The 17,518-nt window shown below is 36.9% G+C and overlaps 1 protein-coding gene across 1 annotated transcript in view; it reads left to right on the top strand.

The window, feature by feature from the left end:
* The window catches only part of LOC127948770 (catenin alpha-2-like), a 403,027-nt gene that overhangs the window by 361,436 nt on the left and 24,073 nt on the right, over nucleotides 1-17,518 (top strand). Inside the window, exons 10-12 of the mRNA XM_052545461.1 lie at nucleotides 8,700-8,792; nucleotides 10,009-10,165; nucleotides 11,969-12,169. Of these exons, the coding sequence (XP_052401421.1) occupies nucleotides 8,700-8,792; nucleotides 10,009-10,165; nucleotides 11,969-12,169 (451 nt within the window). The remainder of the gene's footprint in view (nucleotides 1-8,699; nucleotides 8,793-10,008; nucleotides 10,166-11,968; nucleotides 12,170-17,518) is intronic.

Here is a 17,518-nt window from a genome sequence, read left to right as displayed (position 1 = left end):
CCCAAATTTACTTCTAAGACTTTTCGTGGACTCGTAACTCAGTTTTGCAGTTGTGGCATTTAGTATAGGGACCTCTAGTGTTGTACATTTGACACAATGTCGAAGTAAACAACAGAAAGGGAACGTCTTGGTTACGTATGGTAAAACTCATTCCCTGATGGAGGGATGTGAGTGGATTGAAACGCTTCTCGACTCAAAAACAAGTAAGCAGATGCCACACTGGCCTATTTATACCCGAATATCCAGCTATGCAAATTCTGAACACCTAATATCATTGGCCTTTTCTCAAAGATGTCAGAGGTGTTTGAGCTTCTAAGAGAAACCCCTCGTGTTGTACACTCGACACAACATCTCTGTTCCATCCTCCATCCTTCAACAAGGGTTACCATACGTAACCAAGAAGATTATTTTATTACAGTCAATAGATGTTCCTGCAAGAAGAAGGAATTTGCTGAGTTTGCGTGGGTTTGTATGATATGTTTTAATCATACAAGTAAGTTTAGTTTGTTTAAGGAATAATTCAGGCAAAAAAAAAAAAAAAGTGTTTGCAATGACATGAGTGTGAGTAAGGGATGATATCATTTGAATTGCATTATTTATCCCCTTAAGTATAAATTAAATACATATATTTTTTTGTTGCTATCAGCGGTTGGTCTTATACCTGTGGCAAATTTCGTTCACTTTGTAAACAATATAAGCCAAGAAAAGTAATCAACATGGCTTTCGACAGGCTTTCTCTTTTCATTTGGTTGGCTCTCCTTTATTTGCCTCAATTCAGGCTTTGTTTATCAACTGGCTGATTGTTAGGCACTTAATTATGCCACACTCCAAACTGCAGGTTTCCCAGGCAATAAGCTACTTGGCACAGTGACTTAGTCGAGGTAAGTGGTGTGGACGCTCACTGACTTCTTAAGCAAGGCCTGTGACTCGCATGATTAAGATTACAGACTCAGGAGACAAATAAGACTCAACCTGGGACGATGTGTGTGTGCACTCCTCCATGTACTTCTATATGGTTGAAAGCATTTTTGATAGTTGTTACAGTGCCCAGGGTTTAAATTGAAGAGGCTTATCACAAACTCCTGTATTTCCTAGAGAAGTTTTTTTTATTTATTTTTTTATTTTTTGTGTTTCCAGCTAAAATCAGCAGTGTTGAAAGAACCACTGAGTGTTATTCTGTTAATCGGCAGAAATGTAAAGCACCTAGCCATTTTCCAACATATTAAAACACATTTTCATGGTTCCATTCAAATCGTTGCTTTAATTTTTAGCGTTAAATCTTGCTTATTTACTGCAGCCTATACGTTGATCACATGAGGGAGAAACGGTTTGATACCATAATTGTATAACAATTGTTATAAAATGCTTTTAGGTATTATTATGTAGTGTCACATCGTAGTTAATAAAACAACAAAGGTTTGAACTTCATAATTAATAAAAAAAATATATAGACATCAAAAATAACATACAATTACTAAAAGTTTAGCTAAAATAACATTTAAAACATAAATAGTTTGTACTAATATTTTATTATTATTATTATTATTATTATTATTAAAAACAAAAAAACAACAACAGCAAGGCTAACAACATCAACATTATATGACCTCATGATCCATAATAATGACCACAGTACCCGTGGTATTTCTATTAATACAGATGAAATAGACCAGGAACATGCATAATATTTATTTAATGTAGTATAAATGGAGAGAGATCAAGGTTTGGCCTAGACTGTTAATGGTTATTTTCCATTAATCTCTTTTTAGATCTTAGACTTGCTTCAAATGGCTCCTGAAAAGCCATTAACTTACACTTTGCGGAAATGTATCCATGCATACACTGAACCCTTCATTTTCACCAAGGCTAAACCTCTGAAGGGGCTGGGACAGTTTTTCATATTGACCTTCATGCCAGATCTCATTATCTCCACATGATGTCTATTTATGACAACCCCATACATCAAATTCAGGCCCTCTTAGTGCAACTTTGGTGACAGTTAACATTTCACTGAGGTAGTTTGGAGCATTCTAGCTCTAATGGGAACTTTTCTGCTTCTCAAAAAGAAAACTTGACAGAGAGAAGTGTTGAAGAACAGAAGAACCTGAGGGGAAAAAGAGGCCTCTTGGCTGGTGGCCGACCTGCGCCAGACCGCAGCCCTGTGACCAGTTGAGCATGCTTGCTGAAGGCATTTAGTGTAGCATACTGGCTTAGGACAGGTAGATTCTAATAATATAGCTCCATTGAGGGATTCAGGCTTCCACAGCTGTGACAGGCCCACCAGCTTTGGCTCTATTACACTCTTCCACTTTGGGCAGAAGTGTCAGTGTGAGAAGCCAGAAAGGCTAATTCACTTCCGCAAGATGTCAAATGAGAAGATGTGCTAAGTTATTAGGACATTTTTCAGCCACATTTCATCTGTTACATTTTAATATACACTCCAGTGACTGTAGGTATATCGTTGAACTTTTCTGTCTTTTTATTTATTTATTTTAGGGATGCACTGGTATCAGGCCTGATACTAAGCTCCTGTACTCATACTCATTAAAATGCCCCGATTCCAAATGCCGATACCACACAGCAAAAAAAATAAAAAATAAATAATAATAAATTTGAATGGGCATAATTAAGTGTGTAAATAACCAAAGGATATAGTCAAACCAAGAATTCATCAGAGATATTATTATTTTTCTTGTTTTTTACAAGGGGGGGCAGGACACTATAGCATATTTATAGTAAAATAAAGTAAACTGTGACAAATTATACCCAGAAATTCTTCATACAGTGGACTACCAGTAAAACTGATACAAATTTGGGACCCTAAGTCTGGGTTTGCATGATCCTAGAGCATGCCCAGGAGACTACAGGCTGTAAGGCTAAGGGTTGCTCAACTAAATATTGATAGTTAATACTGTCATACTAACAGCTGTCTTAACAGTTTTTGGTTGATTGTAGTACATTACATACATTTCTATCAAAGTTATCTAACATTATCAAGATGAATTTGTTCTGACACAGTTTAACTGTGTCATATTTTATTACCATCTTATAAACTATAGATAATAAACTGTGATAATGTCAAATATTGAAGGTGTCTGAATACATTTTGGTTTGACTATCTATTTAATAAATTAAGTTAACCAGCTAATATTATACATACTCTTTTGGATTCTGTAAACAATATTTTAAAAAAATATATCAAATGCAATAAAAAGATCGATATCGGTACTCTATATCGCCAAGTACCAAACATAAAAGTATCGTACCGGGCGAGTACTGAAAAAGTAGTATCGGTGCATCCCTAATTATTTAATTTAATTTATTTATTTTGTGATGACCATTAGGGAAACTTCTTCCTTATTGGCTGCTGTGTTTTAGTTCCGTCATGATGAAATGGTCATGTAAATTAGGAATATATGTTTAGAGCTCTGATCCCTATAGCTGCACCATGATACTGCCATGCTATCAGACGGTAAAACAGTTATAGACTTTTAACATTATTTCCATTGCACAAAAGGTTCTGGAAGAAGTTTTTTTTTTTAGAATTGTAAACTGTAAACAGAGAGATAAAAAAAAAAAAAAAAATGAAAGGTTCTTTTAGAGAACCCAAAATGCTTCCTCTTATCATATTGCTTCTGTCATCAAAAGTGTTGTGATGAACAGTTTGAAAAAACTCCCACAACAGTTGCAGTACCACTTTATATTAGGTGACATTAACTATTAAAGTCATGGGAAAATTGTGGCCTAATGGTTAGAGAGTCGGACTCTTATCCCAAAAGGATGCAGATTCGAGTCTCGTGACAGCAGGGAATGAACAGTAGGTGGCAGGAGTGAATGTATCGCATTCTCTAACAGTTTCAATACAACGAATGAGTTGCCCTTGAGCAAGGCACTGAACCCCTAACTTCCCCCTGGGTGCTGTAGCATAAATGGCTGCCCACTGCTTCGGGTGTGTGTGTGTGTTCACTGCTGTGTGTGTGCACTTAAGATGGGTTAAATGCAGAGCAATAATTCAGAGTATGGGTAACCATATGTGGCAATAAGTCATTACACTGTTACGTCACTTACACTATTATGTAATTTAAACCAATCATTTGTTTTAACATTGTACTCATATAAAAATAAAAATACCTGCATGCAATTACATCTGTTGTTAATTTCTATATTTACATTTATAAGTACACTGTTGACCCATAGTAGTTAAGGCCTCCTAATATAAAGTGGAACCAAGGAACTAGCTACTCTCAAAACATACGCAGAAATGGTGCTGTGAGTATTTAAGACGTACTGCTGCTGCAAAAGTAGCATATATAAAATCCTTTAGCAGATCTATACATGAAAGCATGCTGCGAAAAGCTCTATTGAATACAAACCAGCCATTTAAATGTCAAGCAGCAAGCTTATTGGCTGTGTGCAATGTGAACTAATCAGCTGGTGCCAAGTAGTTTAATAATGTGAATATCATTAGTGCTATTATTAGCATTAACAACCCATCAGCCTACACCATCTAGAGTTTCATGACAGAAATTGCCATTTATGTAGAACCAATTAGAATTTGTATCATCTGCATCAACACCACTGCAATTTTGTTTGACATAGCATGCATGCTACCCTTAGGGTCAAAACTCTGACAAGACCAGCACTTTGGGGGATTTTTCTGTAATTTAGCATTTAAATCAGTATGTAAACTTGTCTGGGCCTGTCCAACTTTCCCTGCAGACATGTCAGGGATCATCAGGTTTCAAACATCTGGGACTGTTGAGGTTTGTTGTTAGCCTGCATGGTCATGCTTAGTGACCTGTGTTTGTTTCCCCCCCTCAGTGGATCGTTCTGCTTCATCCATGCTGACAGGCTGATTTATTTGCACTCTGTCCAGGGTATGGTTGGGGAATAGGGGGAAAACACTCTAACACCTTCTTGTGCCCCACTCTTAACTGACTTTCTTCTGACATCAACTTTCTCTCTTCTGTCCGTGAGTGCTGCAGCCTGAAGATGAGCTGCACTCATGCAATTTTTCCTTTCCGGAGGAAAATTACAATAAACAATACCTATATTTTGACAGGAATGGTTCCAACAAGAAATGCTGAGGTGTCTGAAATACTGATTTAATGTCCACAAAGAGAGGAGGCAGAAACTCTATTCTATAAGCTAGTGACCTGCCTTCACACTGTTTGTTGAAACCCAACCTAGACTCATTGGAAATACATTTTTGCAACACTGTTATTATTACTATACCTTACTGCACGTTTCGGGGCAGTTTGAAAGTGAAAAGTCCAGTGAATGGTGCTAAAACACTGACACATTTTTTCACACAGTCTCGTATTGATGTGTTTTTATTACGTTGCTTCAGGTATGTATTGTGGTAGGTCACAATTCAAATATCCAAGGAGTGAAAAAAAGTGAATGCTCTATCGTGTTGAAAATATCCCCTACACCAAACCCAACCTTAAATCTACCCAGTAGGATTAGCAAATGCAAAACTGGTATAAAAATTGATTTGTTGACGCAACCATGACATTTTAACCCTAGTTTCACAAAAATCATACCCGAGCTCTACACTTCTCAAGTCAAACTTCATACTGCGTGAGCTACTGAACAAACCTTCTGAATATAAAAACCCATACATATGAAGCTGGATATGTGACACTAACATGCAAAAGTATCAGTTTTCAAATGTCACACCATGTTAAAATAGTTTTGACTTCATAACTTGATATTCCTCAAATAACTGTGTGAAAATTAGGCTTAATTAATCAAAACTGAAAACTGCAGCGAATCTTATCTAATAGTTTTTTTATTATTATTATTATTATTATTATTATTATTATTATTATTATTATTTGCAGAAAAGTATTTAAAGGCATGTATTTCCAATGTGCATATGTTGTTGAAACCTAAATGGAACCTCATAATGATCGCTTTGAAACGCTCTACATATCAAATAACTCTTCTTGCCATCCAAATGTTCCCCATGTGAAGTGCACAGAAGACTTGAAGTTGATTCTGACAGTGTTTGCTAATATAATGCAAAAGTATTTCATCAAAAAAAGTTTTTAATCATTAATAACACACTGCACCTGCAAAACTGGAGTTTATTTGTAGTATGAAGTGCATTTATATGTCTCAACCTAGCATGAAACTCATGAATATTATTTTGACATCCTTGGCTACCTAACAGGGGCCTTCTCTTTGAGAAAATAAAAAAGGACTCAGAAAGGAGGAGTGGTTCTTTAGATAATTGCAATTATTAATTTTGGCCGGACACTGTTTCTTGGCTAGGATCCAGCTATGAGAATTGAGTGCTGGAGCATCAGCCAGTTCTGGCTGCCGTCCAAGAGCTGCTGCTGGTTTGACTGTGTGTTCAGACCATGAAGGACTAGTGAGGACCAAGAGAAGCAGCAGCCCAACTACATGACAGGATATTATTTCCTGCAAATGCTGTGAGTTTTACACTGCCAGCCTAGTGTATAAAACAACCCCCTACCTTCCCATCCGGTCCTTTATACTGCTGTCTCTGGCCCCTTTGTCCACCGTCCAGGTGGCGGAACTGGTGCCCACTTCCATTTAAACCCAAAGTCTCCTCTTAAATGTAAGTTAGACCTGACAGTTGGAAATGATAGGTACAGAAGCTGTTGCCACACTCTCAGATGATTAGAAAAAAAAAAAAAAGGAAAGGGAAGGGAAGAAAGAAAAGAAATGTACAAAAGCTGTTCCTGGGAGGGTATCTATTCAAAAGGTATGAATATGTACAATTTTGATAATAATATGTACACTTTAGGTACTACAATTTGCCTTCAGGGTACAAATATACTCCCCTTTAGAAATAAATATGGCAAAAAATGGTTACCGTCCCACTGATAGTTTTCTCTCTCTCTCTCTCTGTCTCTCTCTCTCTCTCTGAGGGAACAACTCATTAAGGAGGGATAATGTCAACAGAAAAGGGTCTCTGTTTTCTCATATAAGCGTGGGAATTTTACACAACACATGATTCAGAAAGTCACAATTCAGAAAAAAAACAAAACAAAAAAAAACAGCTTGCAAGCATGTAGTATATATCTTTCGAATGAGATCTGTAAACATTTGTTGCCTCTATGGTGCATTAAAAAGAATGAATCAATGGAGTATCATTTCAGAAGGAATCTTCTTTCCCCACTGGTACTCTTAATCACATTATCATTAACAATCCTCAAGCTTTTTAGTCTTTACACTTTAAGCAGCAGCTAAACACACACACACATGCAAGCACACACTAAAACATGAGAGCGATCCATCAAAGCATTCAGAGCTGTCAGGGGTAAACAGGAGAAAAGGGCCGTAAGCAAGAATCTTCTAACACAGATTTGATTTGCCTCGATTTACCTTAAAAAAAAAAAAAAAAAAAAAAAAAAAAAAGAAAGAAGAGAAGCCTGCTGATATGGCTTCAGTCATTCTGCATTTGCCAGCAGGCATATGTCACTTTAGCGCCGTCAAAACTCTTATTCCCGGCTGCTGTGTAATCTGATTTACTAACAGAGGATGAGATGCTTGGAACACCAATTCTGGATTGTTATCAAAATGCAACTGACACGCCTATTAGCGCCTTTCATCGAGGTCTGACGTGTCACCAAATTATAAACTTTCTGAGCAATATTGCAAGGTTTTCTGTCAGATCCAATGATTTTTGGGGGAGGAAGCCAGGTTTTTAGCATCCAGTCTGACCAGTGCTCCCTCCGCAGATGCTTTTGTGATGATGGATGCGAGCAAATATGAGAGAGAGACCTTTTCTCATCACACACATGTATTCATGTGTATGCACCGATCTGGCTTTGCAAGATGCACTGCATGTCGGGTAACCCGAGGGCTGAAATTAGACAAGGGGGTATTGCGCAAAGAAGAGCCATCTTCTAGTTTAATTAGACTTTTTTTGTCAATTTTTTTTTTTAATTTTTAGGGAAACTGTTCTAATGTTTTATATATGTGGACGTGAAGTTTGGTAATCAACCCTGGTTATTCCATTAACTGCTTGTGGTGAAAATTCCAGATGTAAAAAAAGGGGACATTATGAGTGAAAAACAGAAACATGGTTACCTCCAATTAGGACCCCTCTCCGTGTCCACTGACATTTTTTGGGGTAATTGTGTTTTCATGATGGGACCCACTATATCACGCGAACAAACCACAGTCCTTCTGTCGCTTCAGAGGAGAACATGAAGAGGCAGCCTCTAATACATCCAGAAGATTGGCTGGTCAAAATTAAAATTACTGTGTGTGTGATGTCAATTATTCAAATAGACGCTATTTTTAAAATAGTAGAAGAGAAAGGAAGGCAAGATGATTTGGGGCCGGGGGAGCAGAGGGGGATGAGGGACCCACAAATCATGTTCTTCACGCTGGGAAATAACAAATACCAATCTAACACTTGAATGAGCCCTAACTCTCTGTACATATTTTGGCCTGACATTGCCTTCTCAAGCCAAGCATTAAATCCTTATCCATTGCACACAGCACTGATAGCTTCAAACATGAACCGCAAAAAGGACTATGTGTTTGTATATGTGTGCACTCTGCTCAGGAGCTTTATTTGCCCCTGTCCAAATGCTAGTCCAACCTGTCTGATTTACAGAAACCTGGCAACCAGAACCACAAGGTCACTTCATACTTTAACCTCGATGTACAAATGACCCCCTAAAATCTCTCTCCCCCTTCTGTTTTTTTGCCAGGTGGCCAACCTCGCCTGTTCCATTTCCAACAACGAGGAGGGGGTGAAGCTAGTGCGCATGGCTGCTACACAGATCGATAGCCTGTGTCCTCAGGTAAATGGCCTGAACGTTTGCTATCCATCCACTATTCAGGGTTCTATAACCTCTTGCAGCAGTTTTATACGGTGCTGACAAATAGTAGTTCACTTAACACATTGTGCCACTTATTCACTATAATGCACCTTTATTTGCAAAACTATTTATTCCATATAGCACTGTTTACCCGCTGCAACTACTGTACCATTGCCAAGAAGATATTTCCTTTAGAAGAGATGCCTGTGCACCTTTTTATTCCTCAAATGATGAAGAAGAGCATAGCAGGCACATAGCCAGGCACATCTCCAGACCTGTCATATTTATTAAAATATGACTCACGCTAGATTTTTTTAGCCATTCAAATTCAAAAGCTGTTTGAAACCCATTCAGCAAAAAAATTGAGGAATCAGTCAGAGGAGAAATCAAATGGAAACATAAAAGAGCCTTGGAAACATTAAACCATTTTTAAGAGACAACATGTACTATGATAATCATTTGGGGAAATGTGTATTAGAAGAATATGGTCTATTTAAAGTCAGTGTAAAATTGCATTTGCAAAGCCTTTTTTTGTGACGTATTTATGAGAAATGTAGAATTTGATTTTATCCGTTGGGAATTGTGAGAAGTTGTCCCCAAAATGAAAAGACTAATGACAAATTAGCAAAGCTGTCGGCAAAGTTGAAGCTTTCAGAAATCTCTTTGGAGTAACATGCACTAATCAGTTATTCACAACAAGTGTCAGAATGAAATCTGGACTGACCCTGGACTAAATTGGTTATGTGTAAGGCTCCAGTTTAATTGCGGTATTCAGATTCATAAAGTACTTTTACAGTTATTCTTTCTAACAGATCTCACATTCTGTGTAATAAACTGACCCTCCGCAAGTGAAGCTAGAAAACTCTGGAAGTAATTGTGCTGTTCAAGGTTGTTTCTTAGCGTCAAAGACTAATAAGAAAATCTGGTAAAGACAAATTTGACTCTTGACTTGAAACGTCATATGACTCAAAATTTTAAAAGCAGAAGCTGTTATAGGTTCATAAGGAATGCAAAAATGTGCAACATTTTTTAATTGAAAACATGCACATGGTTTGATAAAATGTATGTTTAATAAGAAAAAAAAAAGACTTGGATTTACTCTTTTGTTTATACCATTTGTCAGCAGCATGACAACAAATAATCTTGTAGTTTTTCATAGATTTAGGTAATTTAAGTAGATTTATTTTCCTTCTCACAGGTAATAAATGCAGCCCTAACGCTGGCCGCACGCCCTCAAAGCAAGGTTGCTCAGGACAACATGGATGTTTTCAAGGACCAGTGGGAGAAGCAAGTACGCATTCTGACCGAAGCTGTTGATGACATCACTTCAGTTGATGACTTCCTCTCTGTTTCAGGTAAAATGGAAACAGATTGCTATATTCTATTGTGAGACAAATATTGAGTACTTTCTGCCTGGTGATTAACAGGAGATCAAGCAACCATTTTGTATCCACCCTATTAAAACATTGCAAGGTTTTAAGAGCTGTTTTATTTTATTCATCCTTCTCTTGACGTGTAAAGTCTCCACCCTGAGTACAGCAGTAGAGTTTAGCCATGTCTATTTATCCCTCTGTATAATGGACACTCTAAAATGTCAGCTGCCTCCACCATCAAGATCCCATTATCTTGAATGGGAATGCGCATCCAATATCAATGTAAATGGCCATATAATTCAACATAAAAATGAACAGTTATGACCCTTTTCATGCGTAGTCTTGCTTTGAAACAATGTTCACACTCTATTGTTATTTTGTTCACATCTACTTGTTTTGCATTCATGAAAAAGATTATTGTATTTACAATGGACATACACTTGGTGCCAGTTATTGTTTCTTTGAAGTTTCAGCTGAGCATGACTCAAAACTATTTAAGGCTTTTAACAATAATATACAGAACTGGATAAAATTATATAGGTATATATCTTAAATGCCTTGCCTGCTATTTATATGCAGTATATATTATAGAATGTATGCTGTGAATGCATATGGAGAGGTTTTCTCTGATAGTCCACTGATTTTTGCTGATAAACAATATAATCATGTTTAATGTAAATTTTTCATCTTGTAATTATGGTATAAATTGAATTATATAATCCTCACAGTTATTTTCTTTGTAAAAGGTACGCCAACTTCACACTCTCACCTCCCACCTCTGAAAAAACTGCTCTCCTCTCCATCCACTTCAGTTTTTTGCCATATTTTGCTGGCGGAAGTGTAGTATATCCTGTCTGGATCCTGCACAAAAACTATTAGAACTAATACTGTATATTTCAAGGATTTCCAGGGATTTCAAGGCAGAGATTATAATAAGTCAATACTAAGTACATAGCAAATGAATGAATGGAATCCTGGATGTTGTGGGCCAGATCTTTTGTGTATCTGACAGGTCTATGTGGGCTGGGTGAAATGAAGCAGGATGCAATATTGGTATTCAGCCCACTGCCTGTTGTCCAGAAACTGGTGTAGTGCATTCCAGTTTGGAAATATTCTCCTGAAAAACCTGTGAATAAAACATGCCAGGACTCAACAATAAGAATTTTTATATTATTATTATTATTCTTGAAATGCTGGCCTGGTCGGGGCGAGTATTTGAGATTAGCACTTGGCCTGCCAACACTTTCACTGGACACAAAATAAATTGAATGTTTTAGCAACATATTATTGTATGCCTCAGAAAGAAAATATTTGGAAAACTGACATGGACTGCATTTTTTTTATTTATTTATTTATTTATTTATTTATTTTTGGTTAACCATATTTTTTTGGTTATAGTTTATTTGAATAGTCCACCTTGAGAGTTTTACGGCCCACCTTGCATCTAGAACATCATGCATCTTTATCCAAATCTAAACGGAATAATAGACAAATAAAAACCATTGTTTAGGTCCACCCAGAAATGCATTTAGAAAGCTCAGCTGTGGGTCTGTTGTCTTACAAGTAGTTCAAGAAAAATGTTGAAGCGGTTAGAGAATATACCATACTCCACAACCCACACACATCCCCCATTGATTATTTTTATTTTTTTTGATAATAGGTTAACTTTGTTCAAATTTATCGGCAGTGCTTTAAAAAATGTCAAATTCCAAAAGTGACTACAGTTATTGGACAATAGTAATACTTGAATGTGTATCCTCTTTGTTTTATCTCATCTCTCCACAGAGAACCACATTCTGGAGGATGTGAATAAGTGTGTGATCGCCCTGCAGGAGGGGGATGTGGACACGCTGGACAGGACAGCAGGAGCAATCCGGGGTCGAGCCGCTCGTGTGGTGCACATTATTAATGCTGAGATGGAGAACTACGAACCCGGCGTCTACACGGAGCGTGTTCTCGAGTCCATCAAGCTCCTCTCTGAGACCGGTGAGAACAATGATCACACACACACCTGGATCCTGATCTCGTCTCATGCTCACTAAGGCATGAACTTATGCTAGAGTTGGGGACAGATGGATAGAGGAGATCAGGAAGCTCTTGGAAGAAGGAAGTTAGAGGAGAGAGGGGTAGACAGACGAGCAAAGATGGTGAGGCCACCTGTTCCCTCCTTTGGCACTCATTCTTTGGTTATTCGTTTTTCATCTGTTTTCCCCAACCCCTCCACCTTTGTCCATCTAGTGCCAGAATACAGGAGGCGGCAATTTAGACACTGACAGACAAGGCCGAGGGCCAAAACATACCTAGTAATGCAGAGATTTGTGCATAGCCTTCCCAGTGCTTTCAAGACACAATATCTGACAGGAAGCAAAAAAGCCTTCTATCTTAGGTGTTAATGTGTGAGAAACATCTCGCCTGACAATTTTTGATGTGGTTGTTCCATCTAAATGCGCTTCGACGATTGTTCGGGAATCAACAAATGCAGGGTGGCTGGAAAATGAGCACTCAAAATGTTATTCTGGTGGCGGCGCATTGTCCTGCCTCCCTTGTTGTGTCTAAAATATTACATTAGACTATTTTGACAGCCGGCATTGTTTAGAAGAGCGAGCGGAATATGAGAGGAAGAAAATAGCAGTGCTGCTTTCAGGGTTGAGACTGCAATATTTTTGTTATCATAAAATTATTTCTTTAATCGTATTATTAGATCTAGACAGACAGGCAGAAAAAAAATAATAATAATAATGAATATCTGTGATGCCTCACCAACTGAAGGTATAAATAAATATGTAATGTGTCCAAATGGATCTTCCCTGGTTCTTCTCATCATCTTCCAGTCTAAAAGTTTTGTTCCTTCACATTACTAAAATATTTAAATTGATCATTTAGATTTCCCTGTAAAAACAAACAAACAAAAAAAAAACATTGAATTAAGTCAAATCGATGTGATTATGAGTGGTCTGGTGGTAAGATCCAGTAATCACTTTAAACTCAGATCTGATCTTTAACCCTCTGGAGTCTAAGGGTATTTTTGGGGCCTTGAGAAGTTTTGTCATGCCCTGACATTTGTGCTTTTTTCAGTTTCTTATAAATATCTAAATGGGTAAAGTCTAATATCACTGTAATCAGCACAAACTGGGCTATAATAATATGTGAAATGCATGCATGTACATGATTGTATTTTTGAGGAAAAAAATGTTATGCATGGTTAGTGAAAAACTAAAAATGTTAAATCACTTGAATAAGGCAATAAAACACATACATAAAATTGGTTGCCGGAAAAGTTGAGAACTGGAGCTTGTAGCCTAGAATTTTTCTTTCTGAATGATGTGAAAATCATCTTGTTTACTCACTCACAGAAAACAATATATTGATTTAAATTTTCTAAAACACTTTTTGTTGGTAAAAGTCATATGCGAGTAGGCGTCAACTATCATGAATATCATTGTGATTTACACCTGAGAAGACAAAGCCCTGCATAATGAGCTGCATAATGAGCCTCCCATTCAACTGTGCCACTGTGAGGGAGGACTTACAAGAAAGAATGTGAGAACAAAATAAAAGTATATAATTTTATGTTTGTAGTTTATTAAGAATATATTTAATTATCCCACAACATAATTTAATATCCACTTGGGGGAGCAGTTAAACAGTTTATTAGGAACAATCAAAGCTGACTTTCAAATTTTTTTGAAGAATAGTCTGGCTGCTTTTTCTTCTGTGTGGGCGTATTCAAGCCGCGGGCTTCAGTTTGAATCTGAATAGCGCGTTAAGCGCGGGGGCGTGGTCACATTAGATATAATGAGCGGAGATATGAAAAACAGACATTGCGTTGTTTTCATATGGATTACTTTATCTCAGAATATTTGTTTTCGGCAGCACTTGTTTAGTTTAAAAGTAGACATTCCAGGCTTTCTATAGATATCTCTTTCATGTCTCTTCGTTGAGTATTCACGGAGTTACAGTTCATTTTAATGAAATGTTTGTACACTGTAAAAAGTTTAACTATTATTTACTCAATTTTTTTGGTGAAACATTTTTACACTCAAAAAAATTGAGTAAATTTTAAAGCTGTGAAATCAATGAAATATACTGTTTAAATTGAGTAATTGCCAGTAAAAAAATTAAGTAAATCTGAATAACTGAATTACTTTATATGAGAAATAAAATTAATTAGATATAATCAAAATTATAAAACACCACAACTGTAATTCTATGTAAAATAAACAAAAAATATTGAGTAGATATAATTGAAATATTGGATGAAATTTAACCAAACAAATGTGCTATGTTTACTACATGTAAAAGTTAATTTAACTTAATATTGGACTATAAATTATCAACATTTTTTACACTATTTACCCTTTATAATTAATATAATAAAACCAAATAAAGAAAGAAACACATTTTTTATTGAAAATTTATTTGTCAATTAAACATTAGACAAAGTCTAAAATTAACCTTTGAAACATTTTATCCATTTTAATATTCCAGTAGATTGCACAAATTAAAAACTGTAAAGTAGCCATAAGGGAAATGATTAAACCTTATGAAACATTTCATCCATCTTAGTATTCAAGTTGATTACATGTAAAATACAATAGCCATAAGAGAAATGACATCTTACTTTGTTCCTGGTGCATACCAGCCATTTGCAGTCACACTCAACATTAAACCATAAAAAAAATAAAAGCAACACTTCAATATTAAAGGGATAGTTCACCCAAAAAGATGATGTTGTCATAATGTACTCGCCCTCAAGCTGTCCCAAATCTGTACGAGTTTCTTTCTTCTGTTGAACACAAAAGATATTTTAATGAATGTTGGTTAACAGATAGTTGCCATTGACTTCCATGGTAGAAAAAAAAAAGTATACTATGCAAAGTCAATGGCAACCTTTAACTGTATTAACAAACACTCTTTAATACTTGGCTGAATGTTACATCACTTCAATTAAAATATCTTTTGTGTTCAACAGAAGAAAGAAACTCGTACAGGTTTGGGACAAATTGAGGGAGAGTACATTATGACAACATTAACTTTTTGGGTGAACTATCCCTTCAACAGAATTAATCAGATAACAGAAACACTTCCATCAGGAATACCCATTCTGTGGGATGATCATGAACCACTACTATACAAGAAGATAATTTTTTAACCTCTGAACATTAACAGAGTTTTGGAGGATCCAGCTCAAGAAACAGTTTTTGGAACAACTCAAGTGAGTACAGTTCCTTCTCAAAACATTAGCATATTGTGATAAAGTTCATTATTTTCCATAATGTAATGATAAAAATTAAACTTTCATATATTTTAGATTCATTGCACACCAACTGAAATATTTCAGGTCTTTTATTGTATTAATACTGATGATTTTGGCATACAGCTCATGAAAACCCAAAATTCCTATCTCAAAAAATTAGCATATCACGAAAAGGTTCTCGAAACAAGCTATTAACCTAATCATCTGAATCAACTAATTAACTCTAAACACCTGCAAAAGATTCCTGAGGCTTTTAAAAATTCCCAGCCTGGTTCATTACTCAAAACCGCAATCATGGGTAAGACTGCCGACCTGACTGCTGTCCAGAAGGCCATCATTGACACCCTCAAGCGAGAGGGTAAGACACAGAAATAAATTTCTGAACGAATAGGCTGTTCCCAGAGTGCTGTATCAAGGCACCTCAGTGGGAAGTCTGTGGGAAGGAAAAAGTGTGGCAAAAAACGCTGCACAACGAGAAGAGGTGACCGGACCCTGAGGAAGATTGTGGAGAAGGACCGATTCCAGACCTTGGGGGACCTGCGGAAGCAGTGGACTGAGTCTGGAGTACAAACATCCAGAGCCACCGTGCACAGGCGTCAGGGAAGCAGCACTGGACTGTTGCTCAGTGTCCAAAGTACTTTTTTCGGATGAAGGCTAATTTTGCATGTCATTCGGAAATCAAGGTGCCAGAGTCTGGAGGAAGACTGGGGAGAAGGAAATGGCAAAATGCCTGAAGTACAGTGTAAAGTACCCACAGTCAGTGATGGTCTGGGGTGCCATGTCAGCTGCTGGTGTTGGTCCACTGTGTTTTATCAAGGGCAGGGTCAATGCAGCTAGCTATCAGGAGATTTTGGAGCACTTCATGCTTCCATCTGCTGAAAAGCTTTATGGAGATGAAGATTTCGTTTTTCAGCACGACCTGGCACCTGCTCACAGTGCCAAAACCACTGGTAAATGGTTTACTGACCATGGTATTACTGTGCTCAATTGGCCTGCCAACTCTCCTGACCTGAACCCCATAGAGAATCTGTGGGATATTGTGAAGAGAAAGTTGAGAGAGACAAGACCCAACACTCTGGATGAGCTTAAGGCCGCTATGGAAGCATCCTGAGCCTCCATAACACCTCAGCAGTGCCACAGGCTGATTGCCTCCATGCCACGCTGCATTGAAGCAGTCATTTCTGCAAAAGGATTCCCGAACAAGTATTGAGCGCATAACTGAACATAATTATTTGAAGGTTGACTTTTTTTTGTATTAAAAACACTTTTCTTTTATTGGTCAGATGAAATAAGCAAATTTTTTGAGACAGGAATTTTGGGTTTTCGTGAGCTGTATGCCAAAATCATCATTATTAAAACAATAAAAGACCTGAAATATTTCAGTTGGTGTGCAATGAATCTAAAATATATGAAAGTAAAATTTTTATCATTACATTATGGAAAATAATGAACTTTATCACAATATGCTAATTTTTTGAGAAGGACCTGTATTTGTGGGTCTTGGGATATCTCAAATCCAATGTGACTCCCAAAAGATAGCAGCAGGCTCTGCTGAGATTCCCAAGATTACATCGCTGACTGCCCCATCGTTGTTCCGAAGGATGTAGATTTTTATGACCTCCTCTGACAACTCTGCTTGTACGAAGATGGGTAGATCAGCTGAACCCTACAGGCATATTTTAAAGATAACTGGTTAGAGCAAACATTCAAACCTGAATGTTACAAGAAAGTGACAAATACACAAAACAATTAGCACCTGAAGAAGCAAACATTCTGTTGGACCATGTGATAGGTAAAATCTCAAACAAAGTTTACTAGGGGGAGGAGTTGCAAAAATTAACAGCATTCTTCTTAACAAGAGGACAGGTTAATTTTCTACATAGGGACATTTATTTTTAACAATAAACCTAAAAGAAAAATGAAAAGAGACCAAGTGCGAGCTTCTATGCTGTATATCAATGCTATAGGCTTTCATTGAGGTCCGCATTATTTCAACCAATTTCTTTATAAAAATGTTTAATATTTAAGTAAAATGACTAACAAAATGACAAAAAAAGCTTGTTTAATTGCACTACTTG

The sequence above is a fragment of the Carassius gibelio genome, chromosome B1, assembly GCF_023724105.1.
Source record: "Carassius gibelio isolate Cgi1373 ecotype wild population from Czech Republic chromosome B1, carGib1.2-hapl.c, whole genome shotgun sequence".
Lineage (NCBI taxonomy): Eukaryota > Metazoa > Chordata > Actinopteri > Cypriniformes > Cyprinidae > Carassius > Carassius gibelio.
The sequence above is the reverse complement of the archived record's forward strand: the minus strand, read 5'-3'. Positions and strand labels throughout refer to the sequence as shown.